Genomic DNA, 20,921 nt, shown 5'->3' with positions numbered 1-20,921 from the left:
GCCTATGGTATTCCACTTTTGTTTAATGAAATGATGCTTCCACAGCTCCAAATTGACTTTAGCATTTTCATTATCTATTAATATTATGGACTTGAATCTCATTTACTGTTCACTGTCCTCTATTTGTCTTTTGGTATTTCAGGTTTTTTCAACTCGCAGAAGTTGTTTTATTTCTCTAGATGCGTTCCCATGGACTTTTTCGAGTCAAATTCCATTATTTTCTACATTTATTTTTTAGTAGTTAAGTCACTTTTTTTGCCAAGTACTTAATGGTGGTTTTTAGCAACACCCTTCAAGTATCTACTGGTGATTGCAATAATGTGCTTCATAATGGGAAGAGATTTTGCTACAAATAAATCTGAATGGACTTCTAGTATGCTCAGTATATGATTAATAATTGCCCCAACTTCTCATCTTACCTTCCATTATTCTTTGTTAACTCTGAACAGTTTTTACCTATGTAATAATGTTTAAATTAAGTCAAATAATTTCAAAAGAAATCTATCAAAGTACTAAATTCATTACTAAAATTAAGATAGTCTGTGATACTTCCATCATGTCCTTACAAGATCAGCAAGCTGATAACTCTAATTACCAGAAGTCACATTTCAATTGTATTTCTAAATTAAAACTTTGATGATAATGAAGGAAACATGATACACTATACCTCAAGAAAACACAGTTGCCTTGTGAAACTTCTAGTAACTCAGTCTGTGCTTCTTGGAAGTAAATTCTGGATTAAAAACTGGACAGAGTTGCAGTAAGAGTACTGGAAAATATTCCTGTCTAATATTGGCAAGTTTTGAGGAATATTTTTATATAAAATGGGCAAGTTACAAGAATAATTTTAAAGACAAATAGTGTTGGTGGGTTGTGACAGTTTCATTTTGCAGTCTGCCTGCACACACATTTTGTTTCAGCATTTGGGGTTTATTTTTTGATACTCTGTTTTTGCAAATTGTTGTTGTGCATGTAGCCTATTTATATAGTAGATGTTTTCAGATTTTTTTTTAATGTTGAATTTTTTCTACAACTCCTTAAATATACTAACTGCTGGGATCTTCCTGCCCCTCTCCTCTCTTCCCTTGTCCCTGTGTTTGCTTGTTCAACTCTCTTCTGCCTTTTACCTGGTCCACTGATGAAAAAATGGAGAGGAAAACTAAATGTAGACAGTTTTTCCAGATTCATATAATTGAGTCAAATAATCAAGATTCTTCTGTGCCACTCTGTTAAATACATGAAAAATTATATTTTTGCATGGCAGAGGAGTGGGTGGTAATGTGAAAATCGTGACTGTTGATTGAGCTTGGCTGTAGAGACCAAATAGCCAAACCCACCAGAACTGTTTCAACTGGCAATCAGTCCTGGTGGTGTTACGGGGGCTAACTAAAGAAAATTTTGTTCCTGTATTCAACTTTTGGAGGTCTGGTCATCTCAAAGAACTTAAGCTCATCTCTTCTGTTCCTACTGCTTCAGCTTCACTCAAAAGCAACTTTTCAGAGGTTAACCCTCAATTACTCTTCTTTAGTACCCACTGCTTCTCAGTTGATCAATACGGGGACAGATCTGTTTCCAGCAACATATTGGGAGGAGGAACTTCAGATCCAGATATAGGCCATTTGGGAGGGCTGAGAGATATAAGACAGGGTCCTGAAAAATGGGCAGGAAAGAAAAATAACAAAGAAAGGAGAACTCAGAAGACGGCAACAAGAGGATACAGACGGAAGGAGCAAGAAATAAGGTAGGACCTGGAAACTGGGTGTGGGATTAAGGGAAAATGAAGCACCATGGAGGAATGGAGGACATTATTAAAAATAAGGAGCTATGAAAGAAAAAAGTGGCAATGTGGCAGAGGGAAAGCTCTACACACTGAATAGGAAGGCCAGTAACTCTATTGAAGGCATGGGTGGGGGGATTTATGTCATACCCCATATTTAAACTGAAAATATTAGCCCTCCTTCTGTAACGTTTAATTCTACAAAAGATGAATGTTGCACTATCCTTTCTAATAAAGTGTGATCAGTGTGGGAGAAAGAAAGAAGAAAAGAAAAGTTGTCATACTATACTGTGGCATGATAGCTAGAAATAATAGCAATAAAAGAGGAATTAAATTAACTGGGAAGGATATGCGAAAATGCTAGTAGTGAATATCACTGATAAAGCCCTAAATAGCATGATTTATAAGAGTGTCCTATCAAGAAGCTATTTTTCAGATTTACAGTATCAATTAGCTTCCATGTTTCCTTCCTCTCTTCTTTTAATTATTAAAATCGGTCTCTAATAAGAAAATTTAGTCATTTCAGCAGGAGTCATTTCTCTTCACATATAGAAATGGCTCTTAAATACAAAATTAGTGATATGTTTTTAAAGATATTCCAGCTTGTTATTAAGGTCTTGGGATTCTCTTCTTTTTTTCTTTTTTTTTTTTCTCCTTTTTTTTTCTACCCCCAATATTTTTTTTCTTTGAGGGAATTACCTGATTTTTTGTATTCATAGTTGTTGTTTTGCTTTAAAAAGATTTTAAGTGGTTCCATGGAATACTTTATGAGCTATATTTGCAAATCTGTATCTCTGCTTTGAGTTTCATAGTCTTTAATGTGGCATTTATTAGATTTCCCAGGATACTTTCATAGAAGTGCTTTTTTAGTTGTCTTTATGGTCTATCACTCAGAAGTTTTAATGCAAAAAACCCCTACATTTCTGAAATTTATTATGTTTTGGTTCTAATAATGTATTATAAAGGGAGGAATAAATAAATAAATGCTTCCCCCATTTCCATCTTTTCAATATGTGCAGCCCAAAGAGCAAGTAGATAGATCTAGCTTTACTCATGCCTTCATTCCAAGCTCACTTTTTGATGTAAAGTAAAGGAGACCTTAAGATTAAAGGACACCCTTTAATATCCTTTTGGATATTTTGATAACTGAAGCTTGGTTCAAAGACGCTTGGTGTTCTTCAAATCCCAGAGAAGGTACTCACTGCTAACTGTTTAGTTCTGTTCCATCTGTTTACAAGGTATTCCAAAACTTCAGTGGAAACATCCCTATTGTATAATGTCTATCCATTCAGCTTTTATCCTCTGTACTGCGCAGCTTTTACTTTCTAAAAGTTCACTTACACTTTATCATCTTGTCAGATTTCTGTTATGCTGGCTGAGCACATTGTCTCATTTACTGTCACTTCTAATTAGTCCTAAATTTCAACAAGCCTCATTTTCCTGCATGTCATTTTTCGTCCAAAATTTTCTAAATCTTCTGTTGCAGAACAGCTCTGGTCTTTGTATGCTGTGATACGGTAGATGGGCACGCAAGGCATTTTATCAGTGTCTTGCTGTAGTTACTGTCTCTCTGCTTGAATGCATCCTGACCCAAATGTTTTCTGAAATAGTTTCCAACATTGACTTAATGAAGGATTTATGTTAGCTGACATATTTGTTGTTTCTCCTTTGTATCGTTCAAATAATTGTCTGGTTAATTCTGCGTATTTTCATATGTTTGCAGGTGTTGGTGTGTTAAACAATTTATTGTATGCAGTAGGTGGTCATGATGGTCCTTTGGTAAGAAAAAGTGTGGAAGTGTTTGATCCCATTGCCAGTACCTGGAAGCAGGTTGCAGACATGAACATGTGCAGAAGGAATGCAGGTATGTGCAACAATGACCAAAATTGTGCCAGTGTTGATTGTCAATGGCATGTACCTGGATTTCTGCTGCTTCCATAAAAAAACATGTTTTTGGAGGGATGTGGAAATCAATTACTAATTTTCATTCTGGTGAATTTTTCCTGCCCTTTTTCAGGTGTTTGTGCTGTAAATGGTCTCTTGTATGTAGTTGGAGGAGATGACGGTTCCTGTAATTTATCAACAGTGGAGTATTATAATCCAACAACTGATAAATGGACGGTTGTGTCATCTTGTATGAGTACAGGAAGGAGCTATGCAGGTAAGGCATATAGATATGATATTATACTTTTAAAGTATAACATTTGGCAAAGCATCCAGAGTCTTGTCTAAGGTGAAATCTAAGATAATAAAATGGGTAGGAAGAATCTGATGGTACATTTTCACTGATGACTTCAAATAATTACTCACTACAAGGGGAAAAAAAAGGGATTAAAGTGTAATCAAGAAGGATTTAGCACATAAATGGTGAGTCAGAAAGATGATTCTGGTATGACCAGTTTTTTTTTAGCAAGAAATATGTGTCTCAATCTAAGGGGTCCAATTCCAAAGTTCTTTGGGATTTGATATTTAGAAAATGAGCTGTTTCAGAAATCTTTTCCTTCAATAACTGCAGTTTTTCAAATGAGTTATTTAAGTGAAGGTTAAGGATGTATTTCACTGATAGCAAAATTTAACTTGATTAGTCACAGAAACTTTCAGAACTTGACACTGATTCAGACAGCTTTGTGTCAAAGAGAAATTAGGAAAAAATATGTACATTGTTGCCGGAGCACAGTTAAATTCTATTTGCAATGTATCATGTTATTTTTTTTTCTTGATTTTAAAAACAATATTGCCTAAAGATTTATCCCTTTTTCTCCGTCTCCCTCTAGGTGTTACAGTTATTGACAAACCATTATGATCAGTAAAGGGATTTTCAACTTGATTATGCACTAGAAGCAGTCTTCAACAAGTGTATTTGAAGTGACTGAGTATCTAAGCACTTCTCTACTTGTAGCTGCACCTTGAGTCACAGTGGAAGATGTGACTGTCTACAATTACAGATGACAGATGATGAAGATTACTCTAGGTAGAAGCAATTTTTAGGATTATTCTACAGATGAGCAGAAGCTGATTGAACATTTGAAGTCTGGTGGACCATTTTTTTTATTGCAAGGTCTTCAGAAAAAAACCCAACACTTTGATAAGGACCAGCTTCTGTCAGTCATGACTGAGAAACGGATTGTGAGTGAAGAATGGTGTGTATTCTGGTGAAAGTAAATTTTTGTCTTATTTTTTCCAGAGACTAATAAATATATTTAAGGAAATGAACTGTCAGTCTTCATTGTAGGTACTGAATCCCACCTCAGTAATTCAAACTGGCATGGGGTACATTTGTTTCCTTTTATAAAACTTTTGTTATGTAACTATACTATGTGCATATGTTTGTGTGAGCATAAGTTGCTCTCTATTGAAACTCTTCAAAACCTGATTTTACTATTTATAATTTGGCACACGACTTTGAATATGTCAGTACTATGTTGTAAAACAGAGATGTATTTTTTGATATGTAACAATGGTTAACACTAATTCCCGCTGAAGGAGATCAGAGACGGTTTAACACTTCTTGAGCAGGTGTAATTTCAGTATCTTTTTAATAAAAATGTTGTCTGTACTTACAGGGTTTTTTTTTTTCCTGTTCAATTTTGGTCACGTTCAGATGTTACTTCTTTTTTACCTTTTTATCCAAAAGGTGATTTGGCATGAAAATAACTGAAAATTTATAGTGAATGTATGCAATTGCGTTGAACTTGCATGGTACAAAGGCCTGTTTATGCGTGTAATCTCAGCTTCTATTAGCCAATATCTGAATACACTGTATGTGGCCATGCTTATACAGCAGCACATTTTTATTTGTTCTTGGATGGCCTCCTTTTAACATGACCAAAGTTACTGTCATATTTGAGACATTTTCTTCAAATAAAAGTTTGTACATTGTTACCTAATGCCAACAGGTGGCTTAAAACTTGTGTTTCTCAATACAAGTCTCAAAAGAAAAAATCAGTGAAATGAACTGGGGGAGTGGCGCGGGGGGAGGAAGGAGGGGGAGAAGCTGGTGCTCTAAAAGTCCGAATGCCAACGAATTGAGAATTATTAAGGTTTAGGAGCCAGTCATGTGAACATCACTGTTTGGCCGCAGGTCAGTTTCTGAAAGCTGTGGTTGTCCACGAGTGCACGAATGGCCGCTCTCGCTTTTTCCCGCGAAAGCCTCCGAGCTGTGACACTGGTGGCAGCGCTGGGAGTCACGTAGGTGCCCGAATTCCATGTGCGGTGTGACGCACGGTGGGGCGAGGCAGGGGCTGTGAACGGGAACCTTGTATCCGAATTGTACGCTTCCATCCGCAAGCCACCAGCCCGGGAACGCGGCTGGGGGCCGCTGCTGCCATGGCGACACCGCCGCCTGCGTACTTCCATCTTTTCATTACCGCGGGGGCAGGAAGCGGGCGCAGGCACCCGCAGGGGTGACACCGCGTCCATCCGCAGCCGCGCCGCTGCTGCGGCCGAGTGCGGTGGGAGGCGGCGAGCGGCGGGTCCCGGTCCCGGTCCCAGCCGCTGCACGGAGCCGCTCCCGGAGCCGCTCCCGGCGCCGCTGCCGCGCCCGGGCGGGCCCCGCCCCATGGCGTCGTGCGCGTCACCGGCTGTCCTCCCTCCCCATTGGCCGCGCGCCGGGGTCTCACTATCCTCACTCCACCCCTCCGGCCAATGGCCGCGCGGGAGCCGACGCCGCGGCCCCGCCCCCCGCCCGCCTGACCCTGCGCCGCTGCCGCCCGCCGGCCAATGGCGAAGCGCCGGGCGGGGCCGCGGCGGCGGCCAATGGGCGGCGCGCGGTGGCGCGGGCGGCCCGGCGGGAGCTGCTGCGCACACGGAGCCGCCGCCGCCGCCAGGTGAGGGCCGAGGGGCGAGGGCGCGGCCCGGGGTGCCGCTGCGGGGCTGCGGGTGCTGCGATACGGGCTCCCCGAGGGAGCGCATCTCTCCTCGGTGTTGCCCGCGCGCGGGTGGCGTGTGCCGGTAGGTGTCCGCCGCCTGGCAGGGCCGGGCGGGACGGAGGAGCCCTGGTGCTGCCTGGCCGCTGGCTCCTCGGCTTCCCGGCGGCGTGTTCGCGGGTGGTGGCGGTGGTTAAGTTGCTTTGCGCGTCCGTCCGCCCAGGAGCTCGGGCTGTGCGCTGCCTTGGCGTCTGCTGCGATGCTTTTGCTGTCAGTAAGAAGCGGCAGCATCGCGATGCTGTTGCTAAGGAGGAAAAACGATCGCTAATGTCGTTGGATACTGGCTTGGTGTGCTGCTTAATATGTGCGAGTTAATTACACGTTGGAATAGCCTGCCCAGGGAGGTGATGGAGTCACCCTCCCCGGAGGTGTTCAAGGAAAGACTGGATGTGGCACTGGGTGCCGTGGTCCAGTTGATAGGGTGGTGGTGGTCATGGGTTGTAGGTGGGTCATGGTCATGGGATCTCAGAGCTCTTTTGCAACCTGGATTTTGTGATTTGTTTACCAGCTGGGGATGGACCAGTGTCCTCTGGCCTGTGAGTTGCAAACCTTTGTGAGAGTGGAAGATGGGTCGGTTAAAGGGGTCCAGAGGAGAGCGCTGGAAATGGTCAGAGGACACATCGTCAGTGTGGAGAGGCTGGAAGAGTTGGGGTTGTGCAGGCTGGAGAAGAGAAGGTTCAAGGGACACCACACTGTGGTACATAAAAGGGGCTTTTTGCTAAGGCTTGTAGTGACAAAGCACAGGGCAGTGTTGTTAAACTAAAAATGGATAGGTTTAGATTTGGCATAAGAGTGATATTTTTTACCATGAGGGAGCTGAGACACTGGAACAGGTTGAGCAGAAAAGTTCTGTGTGCCCTATCCCTGGAAGTGTTTGAAGGCCAGGTGGGATGTGCTTTGAGCCACTTGATGTCCTGAAAAATGTCCCTGCCCATCCCAAGAGGGTTGGACTGTAAGTGATGTTTCAAGCTCCCTTCCAAGCCGAACCAGCAAGGAGCCAAGTCTGTGGAAATGGCATGAGTTCAGGGCACCTGCAGAAATGCAGCCTCTGTGGTTTTGGGAGCTGTGAGGAAAAGTCCTTTCTTGAGGAAAAGGTGGATTGTCTCAAGCCAGCTGGAGTGTTGATGTAATTTGCAGGGATTTTGGTACACAGCCATAAGAAAAATGGGACTAGATGATCAAGATATCACAGTTAATTAAAAATTAAAACTAAATATTTTTTGAACCTTCCCGTTGCTCTTTTAGTACAGAATACAATTATCCTGCAAAAGCCTTGAAATAAAAAATTGGCTAGTAATTAATATTTCCTTATCCTTTTGCTCCCTTGACATAATCTCAAAACTTAAAAGCTGATTGCCTTTCAAATTGGCTTGCCTCTCAAACCAGTCTGAAGCTTTGTTCTTTTAGGCTATTCTGTATGAAGAGAATCTGTCTTTCCTGTCTTTTCTCAGCTTTTACTTCAAAACTAGGTAATAACTCTATCATGTAATGCTTTGGGTTTTTTTCTCTGAAGATTAACTTCTGTTTATTGAATTTTTCTCAAAATTTGCAGGTTACTTACAGACAACTACAGAAGAACTGTAATTGTGATGTTTTATGATTGAACCATGGCCATGAACGACAGCGTTAATATCTTGAACTCTGCTTATCTGGCAGTGGAATATATAGACTCCTTCTTACCCGACAATCCCCTGCAGCAACCATTTAAAAATGCCTGGAATTACATGCTGGATAACTACACAAAGTTCCAGATTGCAACTTGGGGGTCACTTATAGTTCATGAAGTTTCATACTTTTTGCTCTGTGTACCAGGATTTATCTTTCAGTTTATACCTTACATGCAAAAGTATAAAATTCAACAGGTAAGAGAAAGTTGTGAAGCATACACTGACTTGTCTTTGAACATATCAGGCAGAGCATGCAGTCACAGTATCCTGTGTATCACCACAGTATCATCAATCTATGTGGTTCCATTTCACCTGTCACTTGGACATCCTGGAAACAACAAAGTAAATTTACTCTGTGTATGGGGAGAGAAAGAGAACTGGATTTTGAGGAAGAAAAGGAGGTTTTTTTCCCTGAGGAAGGGTTATGCTTTTCTGCATGGTGCTATAGAGAGGAAAGGATATGTCAGTCCTACTGTTAGTAAAGTTTTATATACATAGGTCTTATATCAGCAAAGGAAGGTGACTATAATTCTGGCATCTGGTATTAGAGGTGTGTCTTAGTGGTATGAAATAATTACATGGTGTGCTTTTTTAATGGCAGTGCTCTTCTTCAAAGTACCTGTATGCACAATCTCTTGAAAGGACTTTGAAATATTTTTTCAAAAGAAGAAGAAAGCCTGGGATGGAGTACACACCCCTAATTGGAGGCAAAGGCATATCCAGTAACTAAAATTAATTGGTTTCCCCTAGTTCATTATAATTTGAATTAGAAATTAATAACATCAGCTTTTCAAGTTATTGCAGTAATTGATAAAATGTGTCCCTGCAAAAACTGAATGTTTTCAAGACAATTATGTCTTCAAAAGCTTGTCTCTTCAGCCTCTCTTTATTATTTTAGCAATGGAAATGTAGTCTGTGGTGTGAAGAAGGAAAGAAAACTCGGATTGTGTTAAACTGTTGAGTATGAAACGTTCCTGCTAACTATAAACACTGAAAAAACAAAAATAGTTGGGAGGTGCCTGACAAGACAGCTTATCTTAAAACACTAGCCTACAAAAATAAGGTTTTGATGAAACTGAATCCAGTCTGATGTTACTTGTGTTGCCTGAGTTAATCTGTATTACTGGAAGGCATCTGTCTTCCAAGGTGAAATCAAACTGACTCCAAATGAATTTTTGGAGCACTTCACTTGTGTACAACAGAAACACATAACACAATGAATTCTTTCTGCTTTATTTCAGGATAAACCAGAAACATGGGAAAAACAGTGGAAGTGTTTCAAAACTCTCATCTTCAATCACTTCTTCATTCAGCTTCCCCTGATCTGTGGCACCTATTACTTCACAGAGTATTTTAACATCCCATATGGGTGGGAAGAGATGCCGAGATGGTATGTAGATTTTTCTGATATGGTGATGCTCAGTTACATACAGCTGGAGGCAGAATATTTAACAATTAGTATTGTCAACTCTAATAGGAAATAATTTTTTGGCAATGTAAACTGTGTTTGTTAATCATCCTTCATTTGCTGCTTAGCTGCTGTAAGAGCTAATTAGAATTTTCTACATTTTTTTAAATGGCCCCAAGCTGTTCTAATCTTTGGGAGAGATGGGGGATTAGGAGGGAGTTTATGGAAGCAAAGCAAGATTCCTGGCGGGGTGGGTTAAATGTTAGACTTCCTGGGGGTTTTATTTATCTAAATTTTTTTATTCCTCCTAAGTATCTCTACCTTCCACCTTGTTTTATGTCTTAGCAGTAGAGTGTTCCTCGAAGGAGAATGCACCGCTTTCACAGTGTTCTTTTCTTGCACTGAGTTGATGGGCTTTTGAACAAAGCTGGACTAGCTATACCTGCCCCCTTCTCCCCCACCCCAGCAACAGTAGTTTTTTCATCACAGAAGGTCATCATTCTTGGAGAGCTGTTTGCTCTCTGGTGTAGATGGCTGATGCTGCTCTAAGTTTTTATCAAGGTCTCACACAGCCTGTGGTTGTTCTCTGTAGATTTCGTTTGTAATACTGAAATGACAGCTTGCTACACTAACTGTGGGTTAACAGTAACTGATGTGAGTTAACATCTGCTAACTCACTTCAGTATATCAACATACGAGCTGATAAGCACCACAGCCTTTTAACCTGGTAATTAGTATTTTTAGCATGTTTAAAAAAAAAAAAAAGTAGTGCACTGCTATTCAGTCAGTAAGAGGTATAAACATTTCTGACCATTATTAGCATATAAACTATATTCTCTTTCAGGAACATAGGTCTGCTAGTATTTTCTGTAACTAATGTATCTTCTGCTTTTTAAAGGTATGTTCTGGTTGCCCAGTGTTTTGGATGTGCAGTGATTGAGGATGCCTGGCACTATTTTCTGCATAGATTGCTGCACCACAAGAGAATATACAAGTATATCCATAAGGTTCACCATGAGTTTGTTGTATGTATTACTTGATTTTTTTTCTTTAATAATAACTTTTAGTATATGTTTCATAAAACTTACTTAAACATCTTATTTGAAAGACCTAAAAATTTTGTATTCCTTTGACAGTGTGGTTAGATGCCTTTTTTTGGGCACTTTGTCAAGAGCAGTCATCCATTTTGTTTCTGAAAACACCTCCTGTGGTTTGATTTATTTTCAGTGACTTGAAAGATCACACTCTTGCTAAAGTTTGATCATATTTATGAACAAGGTGAAGTGGACTTTTAAAAATGCACATATAGATCTCATTGCTAGGGGAAGGGAAACAGTAGATGTCTGGATTTGGTTGTTCATCAGTTCCCCACTACATGGGCTGTTACCCAGAGCATATGAATCCCCAGAACATGATCAGACAAGCAGCTCTTGCACAACCCCAGTGTATGCATCATGTACTTGATTCAAGGAAGGGATTACAGCTCTGGATGACGGCCTCTGGAAGTAATATAGCCCATTGTGCAATTCAAATACACAAATATACCAAGAGCGTGCATTTTGGGTGATTCTGTATTCAGTGGTGTTGGAGCTGGCATGGAGTGCCAGGCAATGAACCACACTTGGCTGGAGCCAGGTAGGATCCAGCAGTGCTTGCACTTTGTAAATGATGCTGCTGTGTTTAGGAGCCACTGCCCGTGGAGCCCAGGGATCAGTGCTATGAGTTTTTGTGCTGCTGTGTATAACCTAGACTGTGCCAAAAGGAAACTGCAAGCTGCTGGGTCACTGGTGCTTTATGCATGCTGCCAGCAATAGAGGAGCTTGGTATGGATTGATGCATATGTACAGACATCTGCAGCAGCAGCTGCTCTCTTCCTCTTGCACTTGGCAGCCCCTCAGGTCTCCAGCTGGAGCAGCTTTTGGCCATTATTCTTGAGAGTGGTTAGCAGTTCTCACAGAAAATAGGATCTGTAGCCTAATGGCTGTTTCACTAAAAACTTTTCCTGACAGTAAAAAGAGATGTTTTTAAAGTATCCCTTAAGATAAAGTGGACTTAATTTTTTTCCAGTGATCTTATTTATAACCTTCTGCCTTAGGTTAAAAATTTTTAAACTGTTCTCTGTGTGTGGTGTTCTGTGATTGAAAACTCTTTAGAATGTCTTTTTTTGCTAAACCAAATGTAGGAATGACTGGTGTGTGTGTGTATAGGTGTATGTTTTATATCAATCTCAAAATCACATTTGAGGGGTACAATTTATTTTAAATTTAATTTTATTTTTTATTATTTATTATTATAAATTTATTCAATAAATTTAAATTTATTTTAAACTTATTTTAAAAACTGCTCAGAGATGAGGGATTTTTCATTTTTATTTTGAAAATAAATTTCTAAGTGAGTCCTGCTTCTGAGAATATTTTGGCTTCCTTCTTTCTTCTGCTTCCAAGACTGGATGCATAGCAAAGCTGATAGGAGTTTGCCAAACATTTTTAATATTCCTGAAATAACACTTTGACCTGGGGTGATGGTAAGCCTAAACAAAAGTTTTCAATTTTTCAACTAGTAGTGAAGTGTTTGGAATCACTAATAGAGTGATAATCCTTATGACCTTGGAATACTGTTTTTCCAAAGAGAAGCTAAATATGTGTGTTATGGCCCTTGCTCAGTCATATCACAATCCATTCCCTTGGCCCACAGCATTGTTCTGTTTGTCCTGTTGTAGTCTTGTGGGGTAATGGGAAAGGGAGAGTATTGCAAAGTGGTGCTTCTGATTTGGGAGTACATACAGCTGAAAATGGTGACTGTTCCCTGTCTGTTATCTCTTTCTAGTCTCCATTTGGAATGCAAGCAGAATATGCACATCCTCTGGAAACACTCATCCTTGGAACTGGCTTTTTTATTGGAATTGTTGTTTTCTGTAACCATGTGGTTCTTCTGTGGGCATGGGTGATCTGTCGCTTGATGGAAACCATTGATGTACACAGGTGAGATGCTCATTGCCTCTTAATAATTGTTTTTTCACTTGTCCCTACATCAGACTCACCTGCCTCTGTCACTGAGATGTACTTTTTATTTTGCACTAAAATGTGTTTCTGTGTCTTACAAAGAGCAAGACAACCTGGGGAGTTATCACTCTTCTCTGTTTTGAGGTAGTGTTAGCAGCAGGTCTTGCTGATTAAAGGAGTGTGGACTATCAGCTAGAACATCTCAAAGAGTGTTAGAGAAGCTGGGCACCCTATTATGATGTCTGGCTATTGCTATTTGGTGTGGAAGTGATCTTATTGGAACACCAAAAATCAATTACAAAAGGTGATATTCCAGCCAAAAGATCTTTCTGTTTAATATTTTGTCAGACTGTTTTTTTGCTCAAGAGAAACTTTATGCTCTGTGACGACTGACTCTCTTTAAAACAAATGCATAAATTTCTTTTGTTTATTTGTTTGTTTATTTATTGTGAATAAAAAGGACAAGACTTCATGTCACTGTAGTAGGACTGACAAATGTTCTGACAATGAGAAATGTGGCTCCAAAATCTTAGGGCAAATCCCAGTAGGCTTAGTTTAGTTCATCTACACATGAATGAGATTTCTTTCCCGTGTTCAAGAGGCAGAGGACACTAAGTTTATTTCTGAAATTATAGTATTAACACTTGACCTTGTATTTGTAAATATATGATGAAGCACATAGTGTCTTATTGCAAGTTGAGTATCAGGTGTTTCAATGCAACATAAACGACCAGTAAATTCATGGTGTAAAGCACTCCAGGCTTAGTCATGTTTTGCTTGTAGAGTTCCCAAAGTAATGTTGTGATATACCATAAACTGATTGATAAAAAATACTAATTTCCTATTATAATTATCATTTTAGCTTGTTCTCCATATGAGGGGTTTATAATGAATGGCCTTGCACTCTCCCCACTAGGTGGTGGTAAGAGGCTTCCAGTGCTACCGAGCAAAGGAGTTGGAATCCCTCAAGAGCACACTGTTCTGCTTTTAATCTTACTTTAATCATATATTTGGATTTTAAATATTTGAAGAACTTGCAGTAAGCTGAAAATAAGAGTAGGCATACAATAATTGTTGATTTGAGATGCTTTCTGATGAGCTGCTGTGCTGATGGCCATAGCTTGTACTTAATGTTACTTCTTGTTCCTCCTTCCTAATGTCACTCTAAGTTAAAGCTGCTAAGCCAGCAAGAAGGCAGGTACACTGATTTTTTAAGTTACCTGCTTAATTTTTTTTTGTATTGCCTGGTAAACTTGAGCTGAAAAGCAAGTGCCAAAGCCATTGTGGGATAATTTACAGTCATTTGGCTAGGAGTGGAGTGGCTTAACATGTTTTCATGTTAAGCCAGTATCATAGTGATTACCTTAGGACCTTATAATACGATAAAATATATTTCTTTCATAAAAATGACAAGTTAATATCTATATTTTGTAGTTTATGTCTCAGAAAAGTCCTTACCCTAGTTGCTTTTCTTTTTTTTCCTGCCCTGTAGTGGCTACGATGTCCCGCTGAACCCTCTTCATTTGGTGCCTTTCTACGCTGGGGCCCGATTCCATGATTTCCATCACATGAACTTTATTGGCAACTACGCCTCGACCTTCACATGGTGGGACAGACTCTTTGGTACAGACTCTCAATTCATTGCCTATCAAGAAAAAGAGAAGAAGAAACAATGCATAACAAAGAAGAAGGCTAACTAAATTTCCAGTGTAAAAGTCAGCTTTTGCTTTTCTGTAAAGCAAAATAGTGATTGGGTGTTTAGCATAAATCTTGTTCCCTGGCTACTGAGAGGTAGGGAAAAACAGCTAATTGAACTGCAGTATCTTTCTAATGGGAATGTTTTCTATTTTATACATAAGTACTGCATATATTTTAACTACAGATTTAAAGATGATGGAAAAAACTAGAGACGATTTGTGTCTATCTTTTTTTTTTTTTTGACAAGAGAAAAATCAGTTTTATCTATAATGTTGCCCATTTTTGGATCCGGGTAGAATTATGTACGTACACTGAAGTTGGTCTTAGTTTTTTTAAATATATATTCTTAAATTTATAATATCAAATAGCAGAAGTTATTAACTAGCATCAGCACTGTATTATTTAAATATTGGGTAAAAGTTGCTTAAAACCAAAACGTCTGTTACTAGGAGGCTTGGACAGGTCTTTTGCACACTGGATAATGTGAACTGCTAATAACAGAATACCTGGCTAAACATGAATTATCAGAGACATTCCTGATCTAGATTTATTATGTTATTTTAGATTACAGGTAAAAATAATAGAAATTTTTATTTGAAGACACTGTTTTTTGCTGCTCTCTTGAAGTTGGTCCGTCAGTGTACTTAGCATTTACATTACATTCTTCTCTGTGTTGTAATTTGCTGATCTGACTTGTTGCTATATTTGCACTTGTGACTGATGAAATAAACGTGGTTTGGTTTGATGTGTGTATTATACTTTTCATATGCTTTTAAACACAAAGCTGAGATAAAATCATGTGGGATAGAGGGTCTTACTCTTCATCTCTTTAATGAAGAAGCATTATTTGTTAGGATGGTTTGCAGCAGTGCCATCTGTCAAACTGCTTACAGAGGCAGCAGTGAGAAATGGAAACAGAGAACATGTGAATTCTGCTGGTTTTTGTTTTGAAGCACTTGGATACATCTTTTGGGATGAGTGTGTTCTCAGGCTGCAGCTTGATCACAAGCTAGAATTTCAAAATATGCTGCTTGAGTTGCACTAATCACAGAAGCAGTAGTCTAATATTTTGGAATCTACTATAAGCGTTTATCTGTTGCACAGGAGATAACAGTGAAGTATGTCAGAAGGGCTTAAACCCTTAAAAGATCTTCCACTTTGTGGAAGAGCAGCACGTCAGCTGCTCTTCAGACTTCAAATACCACTTCATGTACTCGACAAGTCCCTTACATGACTTTTCAGTGTTTTACTTACTCAAGAACACACCTGAATTTTAGTGCTGCTTCACATGCAATCTGGTATTACTGTCAAAACAGGCAATCCAGTCAAAGTGCAGATGAGATCAAGCTTCTAACAAAAGGTTGGGTGTTAATGACATGCAGAATGACTCAAATATTACTTGACATGTGGAAGTAGTTCAGATTTCTCTTCTATTTGTGTTTTGTGGAAGCTTTTACTTCCCTGTTGAAATTCAGTATTTTTCCTCTTCCCTCCAAAAAGAAGTAAAAAAAAAAAAAAAAAAATTGACTATGGCAGGTGAACAGAAGCTGAAATCTGTGTACTGTTTAGTTTTTAGCAGGGACTGGTACTTAAGACTTGCTGAATCCATCTGCACTGCATGCCTGAACTCTCTATGGTGGAAGCAGCCTCTTTAATCAGATTTCAAAGATGGCCATTATCCTCTGCTTTGTCAACTTCCAGTCCCATCCTGCAGCTGCAGCTGTACTTTATTTGACTGAAGCATTAGCCTAAAAACAGAAGGAGCTTTCAGAGCTTCATCTTTTCCCTATGAACATCATTCTACTCATTTGTTCTCAGCCTGCTGGCTTATGCCTCCACTCACACTGCTGCAAAATTATGCACAACTGGGAGCCGCTTGCTTAAATATTCCAGAAAAGGTATTTGTAAAAGCTTGGTGTCTCCTCAGCTATTGGAAAGCTGAAGTAGAGTGCTAAAAACATGAAGGGATTGACTTACAAAGTTATAATGTATATCCCATTCTTCAAGAGGTTTAAAAATAAAGAATGCAGTTTAAACACGCATCTAGGGAAGTGTGCATGGGGTTTTTTTGGACCTTTCAAAATTAGTTGAATCCATGTTTTTCTGATACCCATTGCTATTTTAGTTTTTTGGGTTATTTTATGTACATTCTTAGTGTACAGTGTGATCTTATCATTGCTTTTGATCTTCTTTCTTTAACAAATCCCTAGAGAATTATGCAAGCTGTGCTTTATACATTTAGTTTTTGTGGAACAAAAATGTGCCTGCTGGACCTCTCAACACAGGAGCTTGCATTTGAAAACCACAGGCTTGTTTTCTTCAAGACTCAGATGGACCTGCATTTTACCACCACCTCACTGCTTTTTCAAATGTAGGACCCTGTATTTATTGCTGAATGTGATGCTGGCAAGTAAATGACCTACCTCATTACTTTGTATATTTTATGCCAATGAAGAATTGTGTGAGGAAATTTCATTTTTTAGATTTTAGGCCTTTATTAAATAAGACTTTACTGATTCTCCCCCCCCCCCCCCCCATAATATTTTGTGAGTCTATAAAGTATGTGCAGATCTGAAAACAAAGAGGTTTTTGTGCAATAGTAAAAAAAGATAAACATATGGGTTCAGTTTTGGGTCTTCACAATCTTCACAATCTTCACAATGCATAACAAAGCCTTACACAATCAGTTGTCCTTTATCTTCTTCAACAAGGAGACAGATTTAACTCTTAAATATGGTGGGACAGGGGAATCAGTGGGAGGAGGAATATTTTCCACTACTTTTCCTGAAAGTCTGGTTTAGTTTAATTAAAGCTCATCTGTGGGAAATAACAGTTTCTACTGTGTCTTAGGATATTACAATAATTAAGTCCTATGTAAACCATGAATTAATTTATTGGAGTTAATGTCAAAAAACCTCATGGAAACTGGAAAAGTATTATAAACTATAATGACTAGGATTGCAAAATAATCAACTGCTTTTGGCAGCTGATGTGAAATACAAAATAAGGTGGTTTCTTTTACAGTGCAGCACAGTGTGCCAGAAAATATTGATATTATGATTATAAGATTATATGACTCCATTTGTTTTCCTCACAGAGTTATGTTTTATGATTTTTTTTTAAACTGTGATATGCTTCTAGATTTTTAATGTTAATTTTTGTTGAAAAATTACCTTATTGAAACTTTCATTATGGCTACTGATAGTTATTGTTAACCACAGTGTCTGGTTAATTGCCTCCAAATTTCTGCCCCAGTTATGGCTGCCTCTCTTGCTCTGGTTTTATTATTACACCCCTCTGGCACATCTTGTTCATAGAAACCTGTAACTGTCAGGTCCAAGAAGAAGGCAACTTTCTGCCATTAGTTCTTGTGTGGAAACCCAGGACACCGGGAATATTTCTCTGTCTGCTCTGGGGTCCCCTGACCCCCAGGGGAGCACTGATTTTGACCCTCATTCACGGAGAAGGTTTCCTAGACTTCAAGATAGACTAGAATCCACACAAGTGTGAAATAGAGAGTAGTGTAGGTGTATGACTTGGTGAGAAATTTAGGTTTTGGGATTTTTAGTATGTTGCAGATGGAAGCAAGATGGAGGGCACAGGCTGTCGTCCTGGGTTTCTTCTTCATGCTTCTTCTTCCATCTTCTTCATGGGTTTGGGTGGCATTTTGTAATTGAGCAGAACAGTCCGCATTGCGGGCATCCAGGGATCAGTTATTGGGTTACAAGGGAAAATAATCTAGGTGTCAGTTCTTAATTGGATAGTTTATCTTAAAAGACCTTGCAACAAGAGATTGTTAGCCATCTTGTACCTTCTACTGAAAAGCTCTGAATTCACAGTAATGAGACTGTTTTGCTGATAAGAAATAATAAACACTTGAGTCCGAACATGAACTACTGTCTCAAGTGCCTTTAATCCAGACCCAGAAAAACCGACGACTGGGACCCCCACATTCTTGCTATAATTTTCTGTCTGTGAAGATAGTAAATACAGTAGTCAAATCACTTTTCAATTTATTTTTCACTAGCTCACCAGATGGTATCATCCTCCAGGGTAAGGCGTTCCCTCTGTTTCTCAAATCACTGTTGTGGCTTGTCTCTGAATTTTCAGTCTTGTTTCAGCTGTAGATATCAGAACTGTGTGCCCACATTGTTCTCTCTAACACCACCTTGTGATATAATCACATACTCCCACTTAACCATTATCCTTCTCTCTAAGCATTGCAGTGGAAAATACAGTCATTACCCATCTTCAGTGATCTCTCAGTGCTTCTGGCAATGCTGCTCGCCAGACTGTCATCTATGTTTTACATTTCTTGCTCTTAAGTGTAATTCACAATTTGCTACTCTAAAATACTTAAATGTGCTTGGCTTACCAAGTAAATCACATTCCAGAGCTGCTATATTCTTATTATTCACCATTCTTTGTCATCCACACATTTTAATCAGTTATGATTCACATTTATGTAATCACTGAATAAATTAACCCTTGGACTTGAAATACCAGTCCCTGGGGAAGACCAGAAAAATGCTTCTCTAAGATCATGATTCACCACTTTTAAAAAACCCTATCAGCCAGTTTTTCTAACCCTCACAATGATGCTGCATGGCAGTTTCTCTGTGTGAGTACTTGGCACCATAGCCAGGCTGTAACATCTCTCAGAAACAGCATTCCAGTCCAATACCCAGGACCTAGCATCAGCCCAGGAGCAGTTATTACTCCTGCAAACTTGAACAAGAGGCAGTGTTGTGGTGTGTTGCTGTTTTGTATATTAATTAAGTTCACGTTTGGCATGTTCTGTACACCCCCTGGTACTTGGTTCTGCCCTGGTTCTCCCTTCCTGCCTATGACATGTCAATCTCCCCGTCTCCGCCCCTGTTGTTGTGTGTTCTTGCTCAGTCACTCCCCTGATCCCTCCCTGGCCCTTTGTCCATCACTCAGCGGCCCCTCCCCTTCTCCTGGAAGCTTCTGCCTTAGCCATCGAGTGATTGGTTCAGAGGCCAGAGTCCCTCCCCTAAGTCAAACCCATTGGTCCTTTCCAATGTCATTCCCTTGTCTTTCCACGCCCACCTGCCTCCCCATTGGCCACAGGATTGGCTCCGCCCCAGTTCATCCCCCCCTTATAAACCCTGGCGAGGGTGTTGGGGCTTTGCTGGGTTGGCTTCCCTGGAGCTCAATGAGTCTGGGTTCTGCCTGTGGATAGAGTCGACTCTCTTTCTCTCTTGCAGTCGCTGCCGCTTGCCATTCCAGCTAGGCACCCTCCAGGTCTTGCTGGGTCAAGGAGAGTGCCTCCCTGTGCTGGCTGCATAGGGGCTAGGCGCTGTGAGCCTGCTCCTCCAATGAGGAGCAGAAGGACACAGCAGCAGGCCACAGTAAGTCACTGCTCTTTGTGTAGGTGCAAATGTCAAATACATTTTGTATGAAATTGAAGTTGCAGGTAATATGCAGTATTGCTGTGGAATTACTACACGTACAGGAGGGTCACCACCCAGCAAGAGAACAGTTCTAAATACCTGATAGGGTTGGGTTTCAGTAATGGGTGTGAGTAATCTAACAGCTGGAGGCGATAAAAGATTTGGTCTTACAGTAAAATATTTGGAAGGTGAGTGGATTTTTTCCCTCTCCTTTTCTGTAACTTCTGTATAAGTGACTTGTCTGTATTTTTTTTATTAAATTTTTTGTTGATGGGGGCATTTCTTTTACCCTGCCTTAAAATAATCACCTTCTCAAGGAACTGGAAAAACCTCAACTTCCTATATCTCAACCCTGTTTTGCAAGCCTATCGAAGAAAAATAGCCATTGAATTATTCAAGACATATTGAAGGTTAGATATAGATGCTTGAAGACACCACTTCAAGAGACCACAGCTGTCAGGTGTAGTATATGGGAATATAATCAGCACTCTGTTAAGTTTTGTGAAATCTTCTTACAATTATCTCAATCTCCTTGTCTGATTTGTCAATGCTGAGATCAGCTGTTCTCTATTTTAAATTGATAGGGTAATTTTATTCCTAGCATTAAAACTTCTTTCCAAATACAAACAGAGTTTACTGTTTCCATGGTGTGTGTATTAGCAGCAGTTTGTTATTACTAATGTAAATATCCGCTCTCAATCATAGAGCGTTTTTAGGATTTCTGATGTTCCATATGTTTCAGGAGTTCTAGGAGTTCTGATGTTCTTCAGTTGTTTGTAATAGACATAGATTTAGGGTTATCTTTCTGAATAATAAAATAGTTGCTTTAGCCTTTTTGTCATGTCACACCAAAAAAAAAAGTTCAAAGACTTGTAAGTCTTGTTAGCAAAATTCTGTGAGTGAGTTTATTTTGGAAAATACATGCTTCCTGGTGAATAATGATGTGCTGAAAAACAGATTCAGGCAAGTCAAAAGTATTGGAAAATTTGATTCAGCAAGTTCTTTTTGGCCAGAGGAATGAAGTAATCTG

General features: G+C 39.6%; 2 protein-coding genes across 8 annotated transcripts in view; both read left to right on the top strand.

The window, feature by feature from the left end:
• KLHL2 (kelch like family member 2) overlaps positions 1-5,670 on the top strand; it is a 54,216-nt gene extending 48,546 nt beyond the window's left edge. For 4 of the 6 annotated variants that reach the window (XM_038135172.1, XM_038135173.1, XM_038135175.1 and 1 more), the window contains 3 exons: positions 3,501-3,641; positions 3,795-3,938; positions 4,552-5,670. In XM_038135172.1, the coding sequence (XP_037991100.1) occupies positions 3,501-3,641; positions 3,795-3,938; positions 4,552-4,580 (314 nt within the window). In that variant the 3' untranslated portion in view covers positions 4,581-5,670. Of the gene's footprint in view, positions 1-142; positions 3,642-3,794; positions 3,939-4,551 lie in introns of those variants that run through there. The other 2 variants (XR_005256726.1, XM_038135174.1) reach the window with 2 other exon arrangements.
• An 863-nt stretch (positions 5,671-6,533) lies between these two features.
• On the top strand, positions 6,534-15,224 carry MSMO1 (methylsterol monooxygenase 1). Of its 2 annotated transcripts, none has more exons than XM_038136365.1 (6): positions 6,534-6,603; positions 8,255-8,564; positions 9,611-9,759; positions 10,676-10,802; positions 12,604-12,758; positions 14,272-15,224. In XM_038136365.1, exons 2-6 carry the CDS (start codon positions 8,310-8,312, stop codon positions 14,477-14,479), a joined length of 894 nt encoding a protein of 297 aa, XP_037992293.1. In that variant the 5' UTR covers positions 6,534-6,603; positions 8,255-8,309; the 3' UTR covers positions 14,480-15,224. The 2 variants fall into 2 exon arrangements, with proteins under 2 accessions (XP_037992293.1, XP_037992294.1); XM_038136366.1 differs by having other exon boundaries at positions 6,591-6,727; positions 14,272-15,220.
• Positions 15,225-20,921: the final 5,697 nt, after the last annotated feature.

The sequence above is a fragment of the Motacilla alba genome, chromosome 4, assembly GCF_015832195.1.
Source record: "Motacilla alba alba isolate MOTALB_02 chromosome 4, Motacilla_alba_V1.0_pri, whole genome shotgun sequence".
Classification (NCBI taxonomy): domain Eukaryota; kingdom Metazoa; phylum Chordata; class Aves; order Passeriformes; family Motacillidae; genus Motacilla; species Motacilla alba.
Note: the sequence above shows the minus strand (reverse complement) of the source record. Positions and strands in the feature narration are given on the sequence as shown.